At 44.6% G+C, this 19,225-nt stretch overlaps 1 protein-coding gene across 1 annotated transcript in view; it reads right to left on the bottom strand.

Moving 5' to 3' along the window:
• Positions 1-19,225, bottom strand: part of myo1ea (myosin IEa) — a 45,270-nt gene that overhangs the window by 21,984 nt on the left and 4,061 nt on the right. Inside the window, exons 2-5 of the mRNA XM_083690866.1 lie at positions 8,133-8,276; positions 6,791-6,880; positions 6,078-6,172; positions 1,676-1,763 (exon numbers count right to left, since the gene is read on the bottom strand). Coding sequence (XP_083546992.1) covers positions 1,676-1,763; positions 6,078-6,172; positions 6,791-6,880; positions 8,133-8,276 — 417 coding nt within the window. The remainder of the gene's footprint in view (positions 1-1,675; positions 1,764-6,077; positions 6,173-6,790; positions 6,881-8,132; positions 8,277-19,225) is intronic.

Below are 19,225 nucleotides of genomic sequence, written 5' to 3'. Positions count from 1 at the left end.
ACAGGGAGACAGAACTATGCACTCTTCCATTATTGTATGCAGAAGTGGAGTGGTAGCATTTCTTGGAATCCTTTTCGTCCCTGAACTATTGTCCTTCATGAAAAAACATTAGTGGCAAGCCGGTTCAAGTTGAACAGCTTTTTGTACTTACCCCAGGGCTCAGGAAAACCTGGAGCTTACATATTTATGTAACTAATCAACCCGTTCTGTGACAGAACCCTGAGACATAAAAAACGCCTACAGTACCAAGATACACAGTCTCTCACTCAGACATATTTGCATGGATATTTCACTATGCTAATAATCAGAGACCGGGACTAAAGTCTTATGTTAAGTTTTGTGACAGAGGTCTGACACACACACACACACACACACACACACACACACACACACACACACACACACACACACACACACACACACACACACACACACACACACACACACACACACACACACACACACTTTACATTTTACATTTACATTTTAGACATTTAGCAGATGCCTTTATCCAAAGCGACTTACAACAAGTACATTTGACTAAGTAAGTGAATCATCTATACATCAGTCATCATAAGAGAAACAAATCTATGCTAGGACCAGGGGCCATTGCAGTCACAATGCTAGAAGAATTATTATTATTTTATTTTTTTCATTATTATTTTTTTCAGTAGAGAAACTACATACATGTCTGTACATGTAAACACATGTAGCACGACATGAGAGCACACAATGCACACAAACCACATACACACAGGAGTAGGGGGTCACCATGAGAGAGAGACATGACGGGGACATTAGAGAGATCTGACAAAGCCAAATGGGGGCAGGAAGGGGAAAGAGAGAGGCAGGGGGTTTCCTATACAATGAACACCTTTGTTCAATAAAACAATGGAAATTCTGAGGGTAATTTCAATAACATACCACACACTATAAACACATACAGATACTAACCCATAATCTTCATCACAAACAGAAACATATTGTATATTCCAGACACACAAGATAATATTCAAGCCTGTCACTATGAATAGAGTTTGTGGAATGTACAATGAAAAGAGATGCACAACATTCATCAGCACCATTCGAAACTTGAACTCTTGAGAGCTTAAATATGAAAACGTTCTGGGCTGGAAAACAGCTCTAATCAGACTGAAACATAAACGACTCATATCAGAGTCGCGTCTGAGAGGAAGAGTCTTGTGATCCAGCTTAGATCCCTACAGACTGGACATTCCAAGCCCTTAAGAGTCAGTGGGTCAGTATAATACTGAGGAGGCCAGTGGAGAGGGGTGTTGGGGTGGCTTGGGGACAGGACATCTGCTGAGTGGGGGCCAGATGGCTGCTGGGGGGGGGGGGGGGGGGTTGTGGTGTGTAAGGGGAGAGGGGAGGGGGGGGGGGGGGGGGGGGCTGGCTACTGATGGGCTGATAATGGGAGGTAATGGGAGAGTGAAGGGGGTTCTGGCAGGAGATGGCTTGGGTGGGTCAAATGAGAGGGGATGTCCAGGGCAGGAAACAGCAGAAGGTCATTAGGATACCCTTGACCTCATATGGTTCTGCATCCATACAGTGGATGCTGTATGATTGCCACAGGCACATGAAAATCACACTTTCTCAAACACCAATATTTGTGGTTCAAAGTGTTGAAACAGCGAGTTGGTTCCTCTGGACTCACCTGGACTCTGGGTCCTCCTCCTGACACTCTGGAGATGTAGCCCATGATGTACTTGGCTGCCACCGTCTTCCCTGCTCCACTCTCTCCACTGGGACACACAAAGGACAGAGAGAGAGAGAGAGAAATGGGGAGATGGAAAGAGACAGACAGAGAGACAGAGAGAGAGAGAGAGAGATGGGGAGAGAGAGAGAGAGAGAGAGAGAGAGAGAGAGTGTGTTCAGCTTCAAACGCCCCAGCATGACAGAGATCTTCAAAACTGTCTTCGGGGCAACAAGTACTTCTTTATCCACATTCATTACTCATTAAGACATTATAGAAACTCGACTCTGTGGCTTACAGTAAAATCCTAATCCTCTGAGAACCCCCAACGCTCATCATATGCCCATCCACTCAGAACACATTGATCTCTGTGCTGCATCTAAAGAGCAGGGCACTGGCACTGCTTCCAAACATAATGTACAATTCAAGGATGCACAAGATGTATTGTTGTCAACAGTATCACTTGACAGTTATAAGGCTGATAGAGGAACCAGATACTATAAATACTTCTGGTTTCCTTGCCTTTATTGTCTTTATTCAAGAGGAGGTTCCACTTAGAATCACATCCATTTCTGGAAATAGCAATGGCTACAAGTTGATAAGAATAGAACTTTTATCTGTGAAGTCTACGACAAAACTGTAAAGCTGAAAAAACGGTGGTAGATTTAGGGTACCAGCAGACATCTCCACTGAGTCTCCACTAAGCCTGCTTTTAAGAGGGTCAGAGGGGTTTACCAAAATGCTCCTTTACCGTTTCTTATCCCCAATTAACACAAATGTGGCCTGTTCTACTGAAGAGAGATGTGTCTTAACTCAACCCACACCTCATTTGCTCAGAATAAAATAAATATTTGCTCATATGTTTCCTCTAGTCGTAAAGTGGTGTGTGTGTGTTTGTGTGTGTGTGTGTGTGTGTGTGTGTGTGTATGTGTGTGTGTGTGTGTGTGTGGGTGTGTGTGTGTATATATAACCGGAACAGCAGTTTGGACGCCAGTCAAAACGGCCTTCCGCTTATTCTCCCAGCTAATCTGCGCCAAAACCTTCACCTCAAAGCAATATTGACCTGGAATCAGGAACTTCTTTTAAACGTCCTGTATTACCAGGTGAAAAGGCATCTCCTAACTTCCTGTCCACAGAAACTCGACTTCCTGTGTAAACCTAAATGCTCATCTTTCTCTAGTGTTTTTATTTTTTTAAATATATGTTTTAGGGCATTTCTGCTTTATTGGAATAGAGATAGTAAAAATTGACAGGAAGGATGGGTGAGAGAGAGGAGGGATGACATGCAGGATATGTTGATGGCCGGAATCAAACCAGGGACCTTGCGATGATATGGTACGCGCCTTAGTGTGCTACGCCACTGAACGCCCCTCTCTAGTGGGTTTCTGTCAGGTAATCTCAGTCTGAGGCCAGCAGTAACCCTCACACCAGTGTAAAACTCTAGAAAGAGGAACTCGAACCACGCTAATCCTACGTTGTCACGACTGCACCGTTTCTTTTCTTCCTCGCCCTCTCTTTCCTCGCCCTCTCTCCTTGTCTTTCTCCTCCTGGCCCTTCACTTTGCCAGGGTCATACTTATTTAGACATATGTGGTTTGGCAGCAGATGACAGAGGAGTGTGTTTTTATTTCATTTTCGAAAAGGGGAGTCATGTCGGTAATGCCCTTGTGAGACAGCACAGCTGCAGGCAGTTCGAGGAAGCCAGAGGAAGTCATTGAAGCCACTCCGTTCCACAACAGTAACCCTATATGCTCATCTCACTCAGGGCGACACTAGAGACCCTGCTCCTGTCTAGGTTGCTACACCTCCTGCCCAGCAGTCCTAGATAAGAGTCACAACAATGTACTCTGAGTACATACAATACACTGACGACAGGTAATCAACGTCCCCTCCTCTAGTCTTCACCTGTAAGCATGTACAGGACACTGGTTGTCCCACCACTGAGGACTCATTGCCAGAGGCCATGTTTTTGTCAGTTTGACTTAGGATCTATTTTTACACTTGTGAGGGGAGGTACCCCATTGTTGTAATTACACAGCACTCAGATGCTAAACACATTGTTGACTTCCTCTCAGATTTATTGGCCAAACACGGGCAGAAGGAGAGATGCGTCATGTGCTTTACAAAGGGCTTACTGTAAACGACCTCACTGGGTCAGCACTGAATCACTGGGCCCACTGATGTCACTCGGAGATACCATCTACATTCATCATTACAGACATCAGCTATGAGTGAAATGCCTGTACAGTATTACACACACACACACACACACACACACACACACACACACACACACACACACACACACACACACACACACACACACACACACACACACACACACACACACACACACACACACACACACACACAGGGATGATGAGGTGTGACTGAGGCATGGTGAATTGTCCACGCTTTCAGTGTTTCGTCACGTTGCATAACCTCATTTCCTCCAAAAAGCGGCTTCATACATTAACAGTGAAAAAAAATTAAATGGATTCCCTGTTTCCCATGTCATTGTTTCCATGAAACAATAGCTCATTACCAAGCCTTTCATATCAATGAGAGAGAAAAAAAGACATCCTTACAGTACTAGACCCACTGAACCAAAGAGAAAATTGAATAAGAGTGAAAGAAAACTATTTTATGAGCAGCGGGAAAAACATGACCAGAAAAAAGAAGACGTTTAGAGACTATAGTGTCTCATTAGATACGGCATTTCAAGCCACCCTTTCCGGCATAGAGCTGTAAACTCACTGGTAAAAATGGACATTAAAAGACTGCAAAAGAAAGATAAAAACACAAGTGTAAACACTAACGCAGCAATATTTTTGCAAAAATCATTATGTTTTTACCCATACAATGAGTTGGTTAGGTTTAAAAAAAACTCTACAGTAAACTTTTTTTTTTTTTTTTTACATTTACAATGTCTTTTGACATGGACTTCCTCTCAAAGGGTTTTGAGTGCAGAAAAATAGGGCAAAGTAAGACATTCACAGAGAGCCCAGTCAACACCACTTGACCACCGCAGATGACTCATGTCATGTTCATTTCCAAACAGTGTTGAATATGTGGGAAAGGGAACAGGTCGAACGCCGTGCAGCGCTGCTGACCACACTGCCAGGACAGCAATTTCACGGAGGCCTTTGTTTGCTGATCTGGTCCATCACAAATCCACTTCCATTCCTTTTATGTGGGAAGCTGTACTGGCAGCTGCTCGCTGGGCAAACAACGGAGGGAAAATGCTGAACCAGGGACCATTCGCCATGAGGTAAGCACTACTACAGTAACCTCCCAGGCCTCAGGTGACTGAACCACAGGATAAAGGCCCCAACCATGAGACAACACTTTTCCTCTGGGCCTCCTCTCATGGGAATCATTGTTCCTACTGTAAGCTTCAGAACACTGAGGAAGGATCTCTGGGCTACCAGAAGCTTCCAGAAGCCCACGGCTGTGTCTGAATACTCTCCAATGGCTACCCTTTCTACACCTCGCCATCATGACCTCGGCTACGTTAGTAAGCTTGGGTTTCCTTTGACTATCAAGCCCTTTTAGCAGAGTGGTTGAAGAAGAGGGAAAGCATTAGAGGGAGCTATGTTGAAGCATTGCCAGGAGTCAATTCAACTCTTGAAAATTGCTCTAATGAATCTAATCTACATCAGCCTATGCAGCACTTGTGTCCTCCTCCCTCCTCTGACTCCATGAGAACAGCAGCGTCCGCAGAGGAGCAGACCTCCACTTCCTTACAGTGAGAGAAGGCCCAGGGGCCACAAAGGACCCTGCAGGTGCACGTCCTGTTTGCTGAAACCAGGAAGCTCATGCTTAAATAGACGTTGTTGTGTTTTGTATTCATTCCACATCCTGATTTGACTTTAAAACATGTCTAAAACAACTAACCAGCTGCCACCAGTAAAGAGCTTGAGGCCATTTATTTTGACTTTGAGGTATTTTCTAGCCTCCCTTTGCCAAATGGCTGTGTTACAAGTCCACCATCAGGAGGGTTGGATGAGGTAAGATGGGACAAACCCAGACAGAGCAGGTGACTGGCACCACTGTCAGGTGGTAGAACCTGTTGGATCTGTTCCCTTGTCTCTTGTCATCTATTATCATAACCTTCAGCGGTTCAACAGCACTGGTGTCACCATTACAAACACACACACACAAGTATTTTCTCTCTCTCTCTGTCAGGTGACAGCTCCCTCCCTCATTCACCCAGGCATTTCCCACATACCAGCTCTGTGTATGGTGAGAGACACTGACAACCACAACAACAAACAGTGAAAGGGAGACTGAAGGGTGCCAGAGGCATAGCAGAGAGACAGAGAGACAGAGAGACAGAGAGACAGGAGGATTCAAACTCTTACCTGATGATGACACACTGGTTCTCGCGGTCAATCATCATATTTCTGTACATGTTGTCTGCCAGGGCGTAGATATGAGGGGGGTTCTCATACTGAGCCTGGCGGTGGAACACAAGTGGAGAGAAAATAATTACCGATGTAGCTTTAAAACTGGGTGGGTCTTGGTCTGAAGTGGGGAACTGATTATAAAGACTGCAAAAAGGCAGTAAAAAAAAGAATTAGGAGTATTTAATGTAATTAAGTAATAAAGTCAGTGGGCTAAGAGTTTTTTTATCAAGCATCGGGAGTTTATGAAACGTCCGATTTGGGAGCCAAGGCCAGTTTCAGTGTGCTGGCCAAGAACACTTCAAAGAACACAGACTTGAACAGTCTGTGCTATGAAGGTACTGCCAAGCCTTTTCAATGGGTAAGGCAAGTTTCTGCAACATCTGCGCCAAGTAAGGGTGCTGCTGGAAAACGTATTTGCACCACACCTAACCCAGTTCACTTCTAATCCTTTGTTCTTTATACTGCTAATATCACCATGAAAATCATTTCTTTTTTAACTTCAATAACACCTCAAAGCGGCTATGAGACAATGTAAATAATCACCACACAAATTGGTGACAACGGTTGTCTTTTGCTACATTGTATTCTTTTTTTCTATAAATAGGAACAACCTAAATGGCAGAGAATGTCTGTGCCTCACTCCTCTCCACAGAGAAATGCCAACTTACCGCGCCCTGATACATCTCCACTTCCTTGTCCCCAAAGTAGGGCATCTGCTTGAAGGGGTTGACAGAGATGAGTACAGGGCCAATGTATGTCTGAGAAGGTTATAGGTCAAGGGCCACAAGCTGAAGGACTAATAATATCAAGCCTGCATTAATGACTATTGCATAATTGTCATCAAAACAAAAAACAAAACAAGTCTCCTGCACCCACTTGACATCTAACACCCCACTCCTTTGAATTTTTATGGCAATGAACTTTCAGAACATATTTATAAATCTTGACTTAGGTCACTTTTCCCCATTCACTCCAAGAATGACTAACTCTCAGTAATTGGGCCCATGACGTCAGGGTAATGTGCGTCTGTGTGGTAGCATTAGAGTTGTTGGTGATTGGGCCGGAGTATTGTAAAGGCCCAGTGTTCACACATCCCAGTGAACAGCCCTGCAGTGTAGTGAAGTGAGGTTTTGGCTCCACAGTCCAAAGCTGCTCGCGGCACAGAAAGCTGGTATTGAGGGTGGCCTGCAGTGACCCCAGCCCAGTACGGCACTAGCTAGAACACTTGAGTGTTGTTGCTATTTTGTGACCACAATCAGAGGATTGACTCAGAGTTTTTAAGTCTAAAATGGCCCGCATCCGCTGAACTCCATAATCCTAAATGGTAATACTGCCAGGACACAGATGAGGTTTGAGTAATGAGCTCCTTCGAGAACATTCAACATCTCTTTTCATAAGGGGTCATTCAAAGACTCCAAAACATCGAATCACAAATCTGAATACAGTGCTGTAATTTAGCTACGTTAAAGCTCCATTCTTAGAATCTATAAGAGTGAATCTAAATATTCCTAGCAAGCCATATCAGTATTCTATAGGTGGTTGAGGCCTCGGGCGCTTTAAGGATCTGGCCTCTGTATGCTCTCAGTATAGACACACACTGATTTAATCAAAACTATGACTGTTGTTGTGGGAAAGTAGCTGCGCTCACATTCACTGACTAGACCTACTGTAGATTTCTCCACAACCCACCCCCCCCATATCACTGCATGGGGAGATCAAACCAGAATAAACCTGATAAGGATCCATCCCAGCCTGAGGGAGGAAAGGAAACTGGAGTCAGGGGTCCAGATAGGGGCACAGAGAGGCCCTTCTCCCCCAGCAATGGTGCTGCAGGCTGGGGTGTGAGTGGGGCTGTAGAGGGGGGGGGGTACTTCTGGAGACTCAAACACTAGACTTGGTCATTACTCAGAGTTACTATACGACTGTGGATGATCATTGAGCTATTCTGGGAACAGTGTGAGAGTGGCCGGGCCATGCTATTCTTCGTCTGGGTGTGAACGTGAAGGATACGAAGATGTAGTCGTCCATGTATCTCTTCTTGAGGTTGTCCACGATGGCGTCCTCGTTGATCTTGGACAGCAGCACCATGTCGTCCACTCCACTCTGCTTGACATTGTGGCTCTGCCAGTGGTACCGGTAGTGGCCCCGGCTCCCCTGGAACACGAACACACACACACACACACACGTGAGGAGTCTCTCAAATAAGACATGAATACACAAGCTGTTATATAGAGAACTAGGCACAAATCCATTTACTATTGGCCTAATATATATATGTATCATATAAATCATGAGCAGTAGCGTTCTTTTTAAATAGGGCTGACATCATTACATTTGGTGAGGGCATGTGAGCAGGCAGCCAAAAAGTGCAGCAACAAGGAGAAAACAGCTCAATAATTCAAATGAACTTGGGCTTCCCCCCATGTCTAACACATTTTCACACAGAAACAGGTGAATGTCAACTCTCTTTCACCCAAACAGACGCTGAGCTTTGTTTTCTCAAACTTATAAAAAAAGGTGCAAGATCAGGATTCCCAAAATGGCTTTCTCTGTGTTGTTGACCCTTTTGATGCTGTGTCCTGAATGCTGTCCGATCTCTCCTTTCCCTTCCCCTCCCCTTCCCCCCCCCCCCCCTTCCTCCCCTCCTCCCTTCGTTCCTGTGTTGTTTTTGCTGAGAGCGGGTCTCCAGAAAGCTGAGGTCATTCATCATGAGCTATGAGTCAGTGTCATCTGGCTACTGTGGGAGAGGATCACAACGTGCTGTGAGGAGTGAGTCTCTTTCTCCTGGACGGGGAACCAATCAAAGCCACAGACAGGATCCAGAACATTAGTCAACACTGGACACATCACCACGCCAGTTAACTCTTTTTTCCTGACTGTAAAGAGAGACGCAGAGAAAAAGAGGAAGAGAGAGATATAGAAAGAGAGATAAAGAGAAAAGATAGGGCGTAAAGCAGTCTCACTAACCCTAACCCTAACCCAGCCTTCTGACCACGTAAAGCAGTCTCACTATATGGTTAAAAACCACGTACAGCCTTCTGACCTCTCACCCTAGCCCTAACCTCTAACCTGACTCCTAAACCATAAACCTAACTCTAACATAGATGTGGACACAAACAACATTCTAGCAGAAACAGCTGCAACAACTGTCCATTCCACAAAGTTCAATTTCAAGAACAAGGAGCTAAGGCCTTTGAATTGTGAACTTGTGTGATGTTTTTTCTGACTGGGGAATGCTTTGATACAACTTTTTAAATATGGTTGCAACATTCCCATTTGGACACTGTAATAGCTTCAGTGGTACACTGGTGACAATGACTTGGAAAATGGTACAGTAGTGTGTGACTGAAGATGAAAAACACACATTTGTTCTCCAACCTAAATCAACTCACAATACTAAAACAACACAGAGGCTAAAACCATTTGAGTGTTGTATTCAATTACTGGAAAATAAAGTCACACCCCAGCAGATAATTGACCAATGGAAAGCCATGGTAACACTCACTAATTGACTTGTACACAGAGACGGAGAGAGACGGCAAAAATGAACCCTCCACATTCTCAGGGGTGGCTACATTTTCTTAAACACCAGGAAAATAAATACCACTCTCTCTTTACAGACTCACAGCCTTAGCATGGGACATATTGAGGAATGTTAATAGCTTCTTAGCCTATTTCAATGTGCATTTTTACTCGGGAGGCAAGACTGGGTGAATTACTGCTCGATTAATTTTCCAGACGGTACCCATTATCATGTTTAACAACTTTTTTTTTTGAAGTAGAAGAAGAAACGGCTGCTTTCTCCTCAGCAAACTGAGCAGGGTGCATTACATGTGATGTCATACCATGGGACCTCATAAACACGTCTATGCAGACGATGTGTGAATGAAGAGGAGAACTCCACAATGGGAACTGTCATCACACTACACTACACTACACTACACTACACTACACTACACTACACTACACTACACTACACTACACTACACTACACACTACTATACTATACACTAAACTACTACACTACACTACACTACACTACACTACTACACTACACTACACTACACTACACTACACTACACTACACTACACTACACTACTATACACTACACACTACTACACACTACACTACACTACACTACACTACACTACACTACACACTACACTACACTACACTACACATGTGCATGCACACGCGCACACACACCTGTACTTTGCACTTTGCACTATAGCTGCACCACAAATGCATACAACCGCAAAGATCTATATCCCAACCATTATACTGTAACCTGCACCATTCACGTTATAGGACTTAACCACTCACCAAAAATGAAAATTAAGTGCCACACTGGGCCAACCTCTGGATGAAATAGAACAGAGCCAGCCATTTTAGACTGCTATATATATCCTCTCCCGGCTTTGTTAGGAATGATAACATACTGCTTCAAGTGGGAGAGGTCGTAAGCCAGAAACACAGGAGGCAAAAGTTCAACGACTCCACTAAGTGGATTAAATATTTTCCATGTTTACAATCATTTTCAATATGAATGAATGCTTTTCGCATACAGTGCCATTGATAGAGAATACTTGGCTGGTTGTGTGTATTGACTGAGATGAGATTTAGCCCAGAGCTGAATGTTGTGCTGTCTGGTAAGTGATTCCCCAGCTGAGGTGGGTCTATGATGGAGGTCTGAGAAAGCATACATGCAGCCCCACAGGGGACAACTAGCAGCTAACAATAATAACATCACCATGGAACCAGCACATACTTCACTCTGCTCTGAGCACAGCTTACAGTAACAACCTCACACACACACACACACACACAGATTATATGGTAGTACAGAGCATTAGTCATAAAGTAATGGTTTATGCTTCTGTTCTGTATGCTTCAATTCACATAAATATCATACGACTACACATGTCAAAACAACATTGGCCCCAGGAAGTATGATTCTGACCTTTGTCAGAGAAGATCTATGATTAAACTCATTAATTTCTTGATCTCATTCTCCCTCTGAGAAAACAATCACCTCCCTCACACCAGTCTCCCAATGTTGGGATAAGACCAGACCTTTTCCCTTAACTTAATCCAACAGCATTTGAGGAATTTCTGCACCAGCCCCAGGATCCATAAGGCCAGGCTTTCTTTCATGCAAATACCATTACCATATATGGAGAGTGCCGAGCTGAGTTTAGGGCACAGGAAATGGCTGGGTTTGATTCAGTATCACAGGCGGTACTTTTCCCCCCCCATTCCCCTCTTTTACTCTGTTCTACTTTTCCACTCCTGGACTGACGCACAGCCCACCATGTGCTCAGACCACTTTTTTGGGGGCTGTGTTCGACTGCAGAGCTGGATCCCTTTCAGTTCCAAGTAAGAACCCACAAGCGTGATCTCTCTCTCCTCCACGCCAACAAGTTGATTAAAGTCGATATAGAAATAAATAAATTCATATAGAAATCTGGTTGTTCTTTCTGATGTAGAATCTGATATTTTCCAGATGAGTACACCCATACTATTCAGTGTGTCAAGGTAATCATTGAGGTACAGTATTTGGAAATATTTGGAAATAGCCAGTATGTGTTTCACAGTCTTGGTCAGCCAAAAGGCTAAATGGAATAATGGCTGCCTTGATATCATATTACAAAACAATAGCAGGCCGATATGCAGCCAGCCTCCTCCCTCCCTCCCTTCCTCCCTCAGCTGCACTAGTCTGTGACTGCACTGCACGCTGGCCAGCGTGTTGTGGTTTGGCGCAGGCCCCGGCCGAGTTTCAGCCTCTGGGGCTGTTATCAACAGATTAGGAGATGGATTGTTAATGAAGTGCTGGTCCATACTGTAGGAGAGTAGAGAGGTTAGTCCCAAGCTGCTTGGTTGGTTAAGATGAAGACACGGAGGCTGTTATTGGATGTGGAGCCTAAACCGGCCTTAGACACACTTCTGTACTGCCACTGACCAAAGCCAGATTTGTTTGTACCGTCTTGGACGACATGGAAAAGTGCCCCATAGCTAAGCAGCACTGAAATGCTGGCATCTCAGCGGATATTGCTTGGGATTTGGCCAGGAATAGGCTACTACAGTACAAATGTCTTTTGTTCGTGCAAGGGTTTTGCCCAGTGTCGGATAAGTGCATACATGTGCTACCATGTAGCAGTTTTGTTGACCTGATTTCTGATTGGAAGCCCCCAATATACAATACTGTAGAAACTAAAGTTTCCCCCTCTCCAGAGAAGGACTAAGATGATTTTATAAGATTTAAGAAAAACTTAAGACAAATGCACATGCACTTACTGTCGGAAAAAACCCTGGCCACCACCTCAAACGTATTTGACTAAATGATCACTGACCCTCCACCCTGCCCACCCACAGATCTGTCCCTGGAAGGCATGATGTCAGCTAGTACATCCTGTCTCCATGACCCCGGTAACCACCAGGTCACACAGCCATACATCAGCTATGACCTTTGACCTTAAACCAGAGCAGCTAATTGAATGGTAACAACTCACCATCATTTCAGGTCCCTGATCATTTCAGATTTCCACTGCCAAAGCAAAAAAACATCCTGGTTATGATTTTGGTCCAAAAGATAGTTAGTTTGATGTGAGCTAAATGGAGAAAAAGGAGATTTCCCACTCTAAATAGTGCTGGACTGTCACAGCTCTGGATAAACTGCAGAGTCTGCACCACTCATTGAAGAACAGCGCTGAGACAGATACAGAATGCTGACAGAGAGAGCAAACCTTCCAATGGCAAGAGAAGAAGAAGAAAACAAAACAACCATCAAAGAGCAGAACATCAGATGATGACTCAGACATTACCGTCTCTAAGGGAAGAGAACACAGGACAAACAATAAGCCAGAGTTAAGTGTGTGAGACATTGTGAGTCAGGCGCAGAGTTCCGTTCCGTGGGATGGGATATTCATTAGGGTCACAGTGCACCCTAGACACCAGCCTCTTCCTCGGAGCTGATGCTGGAAACTTTCAGCAATATAATGGACCCAGACCGGACCATGGTCAACACCATGGCAAGGCCTGCTGTCTGAGTGGTAGCAATAACACCCAGGGCACAGGCACAGTGGGTCAGCGGAGAGCCAACTCCACAGCTGCCCCATGCCAGTAGAGGAGACACCCATGCCAAGCCTAAAGAACACTCCCCAGACTCGCGGACTAATAATTGTCGTGCCACAATCAGTCAAAACAATTCTGACCCAGTCTGGTGCTCCAACCCTGGCAGCAGTAGCTCCCTATTAAAGAAGAGACCCAGGCCAGTGCCAGTGGAAACAGGCCCTGCTAACCAAAAATATGAGCTGCACTGACCAGACTGCCAATGTTTATCAGAGAGCCATAAACTAACACCTGTATACATGCAGTCCTGTCTAGGTATATGCCTATATTAATGTTTGGTGGGAGTGGCCGATACACTAGGACTGTGCTTGTCTCAGTCTGCAGTGCAGCTTGCCCTGCCCTGTGTTTGATCACCTGCTTGGTAAAGAAATACCTGCATCAATAATGCAGCGGAGCAGCCTTCCTGACTCACTGGGACCTTCCTTACAGTGTTGTTGGGTGTATCTGGGCCAGGGCTGTCATACAGGTCTGTTAGTCCTTTACGTAAGAGAAGGGGAAAGAGCAGCCCTATTTTCTAAAGATCTAGTTACATAATTGTACTCTAGTCTATCCACCTCACCTATGATAGCTGAGGGTAGTGCAAGGTGGACAGAGCCTAAGCCGACGGGGTAGGGCTGGGTAGGGCTGAGTAGCAGGGCTGGGTACAGTAGCTGGGCTGGGTAGCAGCCTGGGCAGGATAACTGGGGTGCCTTAGTAGTGTGTCTTCCCTAGGGAGCATTGAGGTAAGCTGAGATAGGAGGGGTTTCAAAATGTCTGAGAAGAACTACTTGGTAATTCTGTACTAAATACAGCAGCACTTCTTCTGAACTAAAAAGACTGGTTCTATGGAAACTCATTTGAAATGTCACATCTCATGAGAGCACATCTCCAATTAGATCACTTTTCCTAAAATAGATTTAAAAAAAACCTTTATTCACTCCTCCTCGCCATGCAAAAAGACTAATGTAATGTAATATCATAGGCTATGGGATCCAGGGTGGGACGCCTTAGAAAACCTACAAAGGGGATGTGTCACCATAGATACTCTCTTAAAGAGCAGCCTCACTATTTTTCTTGCTGCTCGAATGTAAACAAACCATTTGCAGTGGGTTCTCATTCATACCCATGATTTCCTGTGCCACACAGAGCCTCCTATTTATCCAGCCTCAAGTTTCAGACTGACAGAAAGCTCAGACTGTAGTTTCAAGCCCTACAATAGGAAGTGAATGTATGCAAATGCTTATTATTAGATCAGGTTTTTTTCCAATGCCAGAAAATCACCCTTGTCTCAAATAGAAACATTGTTTTTGTATGCCAATTCCCTATTTCTAGGAGCAAGGCACTGTCTTCGTCATTTTCCATCCTCACACAACCATATCAACAGGTTGATTTGTGTCGGATACAGTATGCCATTTCCTGTAGTACATCTCCTGAGCATCACTAAACATTGCTGTGGCAACAGGGCTCTCACTCTCTCTCTCTTTCTAAAACAAGTAGATGTATGTCAATGATCTCCGGTAAACATGACTGATAGTACTACCACCATCCGATACTGAACATCCATAGCCTACGACAAGTCATGCTGGTCATTCTAGATCTCTTTTCTCTGGACCAGGGAACACTTCTGGGTGGTCTGAGATTAATACTCACTCATAGAGGAATATGGGAAGCACTCTCTGGAGGTGGTCAGTATGTCATACAAAATAAAACACCTTTGCCAAACTGAAATGTTTTCATAGGATAAATTAGCACTCCAAATTATGTTTTCTCAGAGAAAACCCTATGAGTGAAACATTAAGCTAAAACTCTGCTTCTCAACTGTGAAATCCCCTGCCCGTCAAGCACCTAGCCACTACACAATACCCTCTATACCCTTCACTCCCCACACACTTCATTCACTTTAAATTTCAGTTTGTATTAACAGGGACTATTTGAGTAAAACAAGAGGATGAACCTTGTAGTACAGCACTAAGCTTTCATGACATGATAAAGCCTCCATTTTCTCAGGGGGTTAGAGATATCCCCTGGCTGCATCAGTTAGTAGTCAGGTCCTCATTTAACGAGGCTGTTGCCAGGAGGAGAGGCAATTGCCATTAAATGGCCTAGTTCTCCAAGACTACCCTCAGCTGAGGTAGTGAGGTTTAGGCCCAGCAGCAGTCATGGGTTATGGTCTGGACTAATTGGCTCATTTAAACAGATATGAAGAAAAGGACCTCCCAGCAGGCCCAGACAACTCCTGAATGGAATACAGAGTAGTACAGAGGAACGATGCTGGAAAATACATCAAGGCTGCAGGAGTTGTTTTTACAATGTGTACCAAAACTGTCTGGGTCTTGGGTACAGTACTGCTGTGGCACAGCAAGGCTGACGTGAGCCGAGGGTGCCTCAAGTTATTGTGGGATAGGCCACTGAAGGTCACACTTACTGTTAAATGGTATGCCTGGAGCAAGGAGGCGGATGTCTATTCTCTAGACACGCTAAGAGCTTTAAGTGCCTGGATTTGTATAGCCGCAATGGAGAGTGTGAGAGATATCTTTGACAGCGACAGGAGAACTATACAGGCTACATTGTGCAGCACATCAGAAATCTTTTTAAAAGCCGACTCGTCATGAAGGGTGTGACTGGGTGTGTATGAAGGCATGCCTTGTGCATGGCATAAAGAGGGAAAAAAAAGGGCCTTGTACGTTTATTCATTGGATGTACAGCATGGCTCATTTTCCTTCTCTGGCTCCACTACGTTCATCCCTCCTGCCTATGAACCGGCCCTTTCAGACACCAGATAGACGCCTGACAAAGCAGACAGGCCAGTAGGGCAAGAGCCAAGAGCACACACCACCAAGAACACACAGAGACAAATAACAGACTCCATCAATAATATCACTTATCCAACAGAGGCAGTCTGACACAATGGGACTTCTATATGTCAATATAAGTCAATATTGTTTTTTGGGCACCAGTGCTGCTGTGCACATAGAGAAGGCAATCCACACACACGGTTCGAACTGTACAGTAAGTCTAGAGTGCATAAATTAGTGCTGCCCATAAAACTGCCCTGCCTAAACAACGTTTTACAGATTCGTACAGATATACAACAGCCTTTTAAGAGATATTAGCAGCCCACAAAAGAGAAGCATAACTGAGAGGCTAATCAAAGCCAGGCATGTGTGGGAGCTTGATTAAACATGAGCGAGGGCTGAAACTCTCCGCTTGGCATCTATTTTTGGCATCTGAATTAAAAGAGTGAGCGTTCCCCTCACAAAAAAGACGCTATGTACATCACAGAACTCAACCTTTCAACTGTGCTAACAAATGCAGGGATGTCCCATAGACCCAGATTGGTGATGACTATTCGATGACAGAAAGGCTGGGATATACAACAGCTAAAGACAGTGAACTACAGTACATGAGAGGGCTGTGTCTTCCTGATGAAACCAGGCAGTTGAATTATGCTGGTAACTTACTCACTGCCTACGGGAAATGGGTGCTGACTTGGCTAGGCACCAAGAGCAGCACAACTCCCATCTGAGCTGATGTGAAACACTCAGGAAGTCATCAGCGATGACCTCTCCCTCCCCAGAAAGCATTAGAAAAACCCTGCCAAGTACTGTCAAACATCCAGGCCTGCCACACAAAGCACTGGCACAGTCCACATCCATCCTTTTACTGTCTGTCTGGGTATGATGCTGCAGTACGATGCTATTGTCATAGTGTTTCCAGACAACACGCCCAAAAAGAACCAATATAAAGCATTTATTTTGGAATAGTTCGTGTTTCCAGTGATTCACTCTGTCTGTCTGAAACAGACTCTGAAATAAGCCCAAGCAGCTGACAAGATTTTGGAAAATGTTTAGACACAAACACTACATAAAAATAGCTGCAGGTGTCTCACACAGGGAAACATGAACCCCAAATACAGCTGCATGGCTTTATGTCTTGCATACGTACTGTACATGTCCACTGAATCCAGCAACAAACATTTACATTCCACAAAGACAGCTTTAATGAATCTCAATCTGTTTAAAATAACTGTCACATACCAGAGTTTAACAGCAATATTTTTGGGCACATTTCTTAAATAAAAATCTTCTTTTCAAAGGCTTTGGCAGGCGCAGTAAAAATGTGAGAGGAATGAATAAAAATGATATAGGTTGGGGCAGCGGAGTGTTTTCATAGTCCACTCCAGCTTTGAAGAGATGAATATAGAGCTGTTTGAACTATTTCCAGCTGTCTTGATCTCTTGATTCCCTGACATCAATAAGATATTCTCTCGGTCACTTTAGAATAGTAAATGGCCTGCAGATCAGTCATTTGAATCAAAACAAGGGGAAAAAGAGCACATCTAGAGTGATTGAGATGGCCTGCAGAGAGGAGATAGTTTCACTGTTGCCTCCAGTTGATGTTTGGTGGATGGAATGCAGTCAACGTTCTGCCGACGTTCACGCTGTATAGCCAATGAGAGGGTTATTTGCTATCATTACTGGCACAAGATACACAGTAGGAAGTGCACTAGTTAATGATCATTATGGAACAACCATGATGACCTTTGGTAGGTGCTGTTAGACTTCCTCTGAGAACTGAAGTCAGGTGAAAACAATGGTAACAACAATGGTAACCTTGGACACAGTGACTGAGTCTGAGATGGGTTGATAAGGTCTCTGTTGGGCAGTGTGAGAGGACAAGCCAGGCAGCACTGATGCAGAGGCCTACAATCTACTGATATTATGTGACGGTGGGAAACAGGTTGAAAAGATAAAGAGAGCTCCCCTTGGTTGTGTGACGTTTTTTCCCTGTCAACAGCTGTCTGTGATGGGGGAGAATACACACATCATGCAAATAGAAGTCCTGTAGATAGATGTAGACGTACTTGTTGGACTGAACAAACTAAACAAGTATAACAAGTCACACTGGGAATAATTGTGGAGTACACTGGGGTTTCTTTGGGAGACAGTCGACACTGGGATCTAGGAAAACTACAAAGGAAAAGCAAATACATGAGGGTTACAGTTCAACCACACACATAATCCCCTGGAAGATTAGGAAAATTGCAACTAAGTATATGTAAAGGACCTACTCATCCAATGTTGCACCTGTAACACTGAAGTGACACTAATACTGACACTCTCACTCACTCTGATGATTCATCTATCTATCTATCCATCCATCCATCCATCCATCCAGTTAAGAGATGAATAGACCCGGGCAATGAGCCATCTACTGGAACGCAGTCATCAGCCAGGGAATTCAGGCCATGTTTGTCTGTATGCTGGTGAGCAAACATAACTCTGTCATCCCAGTCCAACTCCACAGGCAAGAGGGTAAACAGACAGAGGCAGATGAGTCCAGCTGTGCCCAATGGAGCTGATACCGCGGTAACAGAGACGATTTGGTCCTGCAACACCACGTAGTCATTTATCGATAACAAGAGATAGGAAAATAAATGGACCTATGTTGTTAAGTGTCTGTATAGTATGAAATTGCTTGAAATATATCGACCCCTTACCTATAAAACATCCCTTAAAACATCTATAAAACATTACAGCTGTTTAATTATTGCCCAAAGAGGAACAGGTGCGTGTCGTCTGTAAGTGAACACATCAGACGTTGATAGTGTGATCAAAAGTTGCCTGGGCTGGACAACATTTGGGGATCAAAGACATGGCCCAGTTCTCCCTGTCCCTCACTGGGTAATAGGAGACATTCTCTGGGAGAACAGATTGTGCTCTCAATTCAGCTGAGCTTGTGAGGGTAGAGGCCCTCTGGGCTGCCAGTCCTGGTCCTGTGGGTAGTGGTGGTGGTGGTGGTGGAGTCAGGCTGAGGCTCACTAACACAGAGCTGTACCCAGGGATCGGGAGCAGGAAACCAGGGTGAGCCAGGAGAGGAGACAGGGGAGGAGAGGAGAGAAGAGGGGAGGAGATGATAGTGAGCTGGGCGGCAGCACACAGACCTAGATCACATGACAGAGGGGAAAAGGCACCACCTCCCCACCACTGTTCCA

The sequence above is a fragment of the Argentina silus genome, assembly GCF_951799395.1.
Source record: "Argentina silus genome assembly, chromosome: 19".
NCBI lineage: Eukaryota > Metazoa > Chordata > Actinopteri > Argentiniformes > Argentinidae > Argentina > Argentina silus.
The sequence above is the reverse complement of the archived record's forward strand: the minus strand, read 5'-3'. Positions and strand labels throughout refer to the sequence as shown.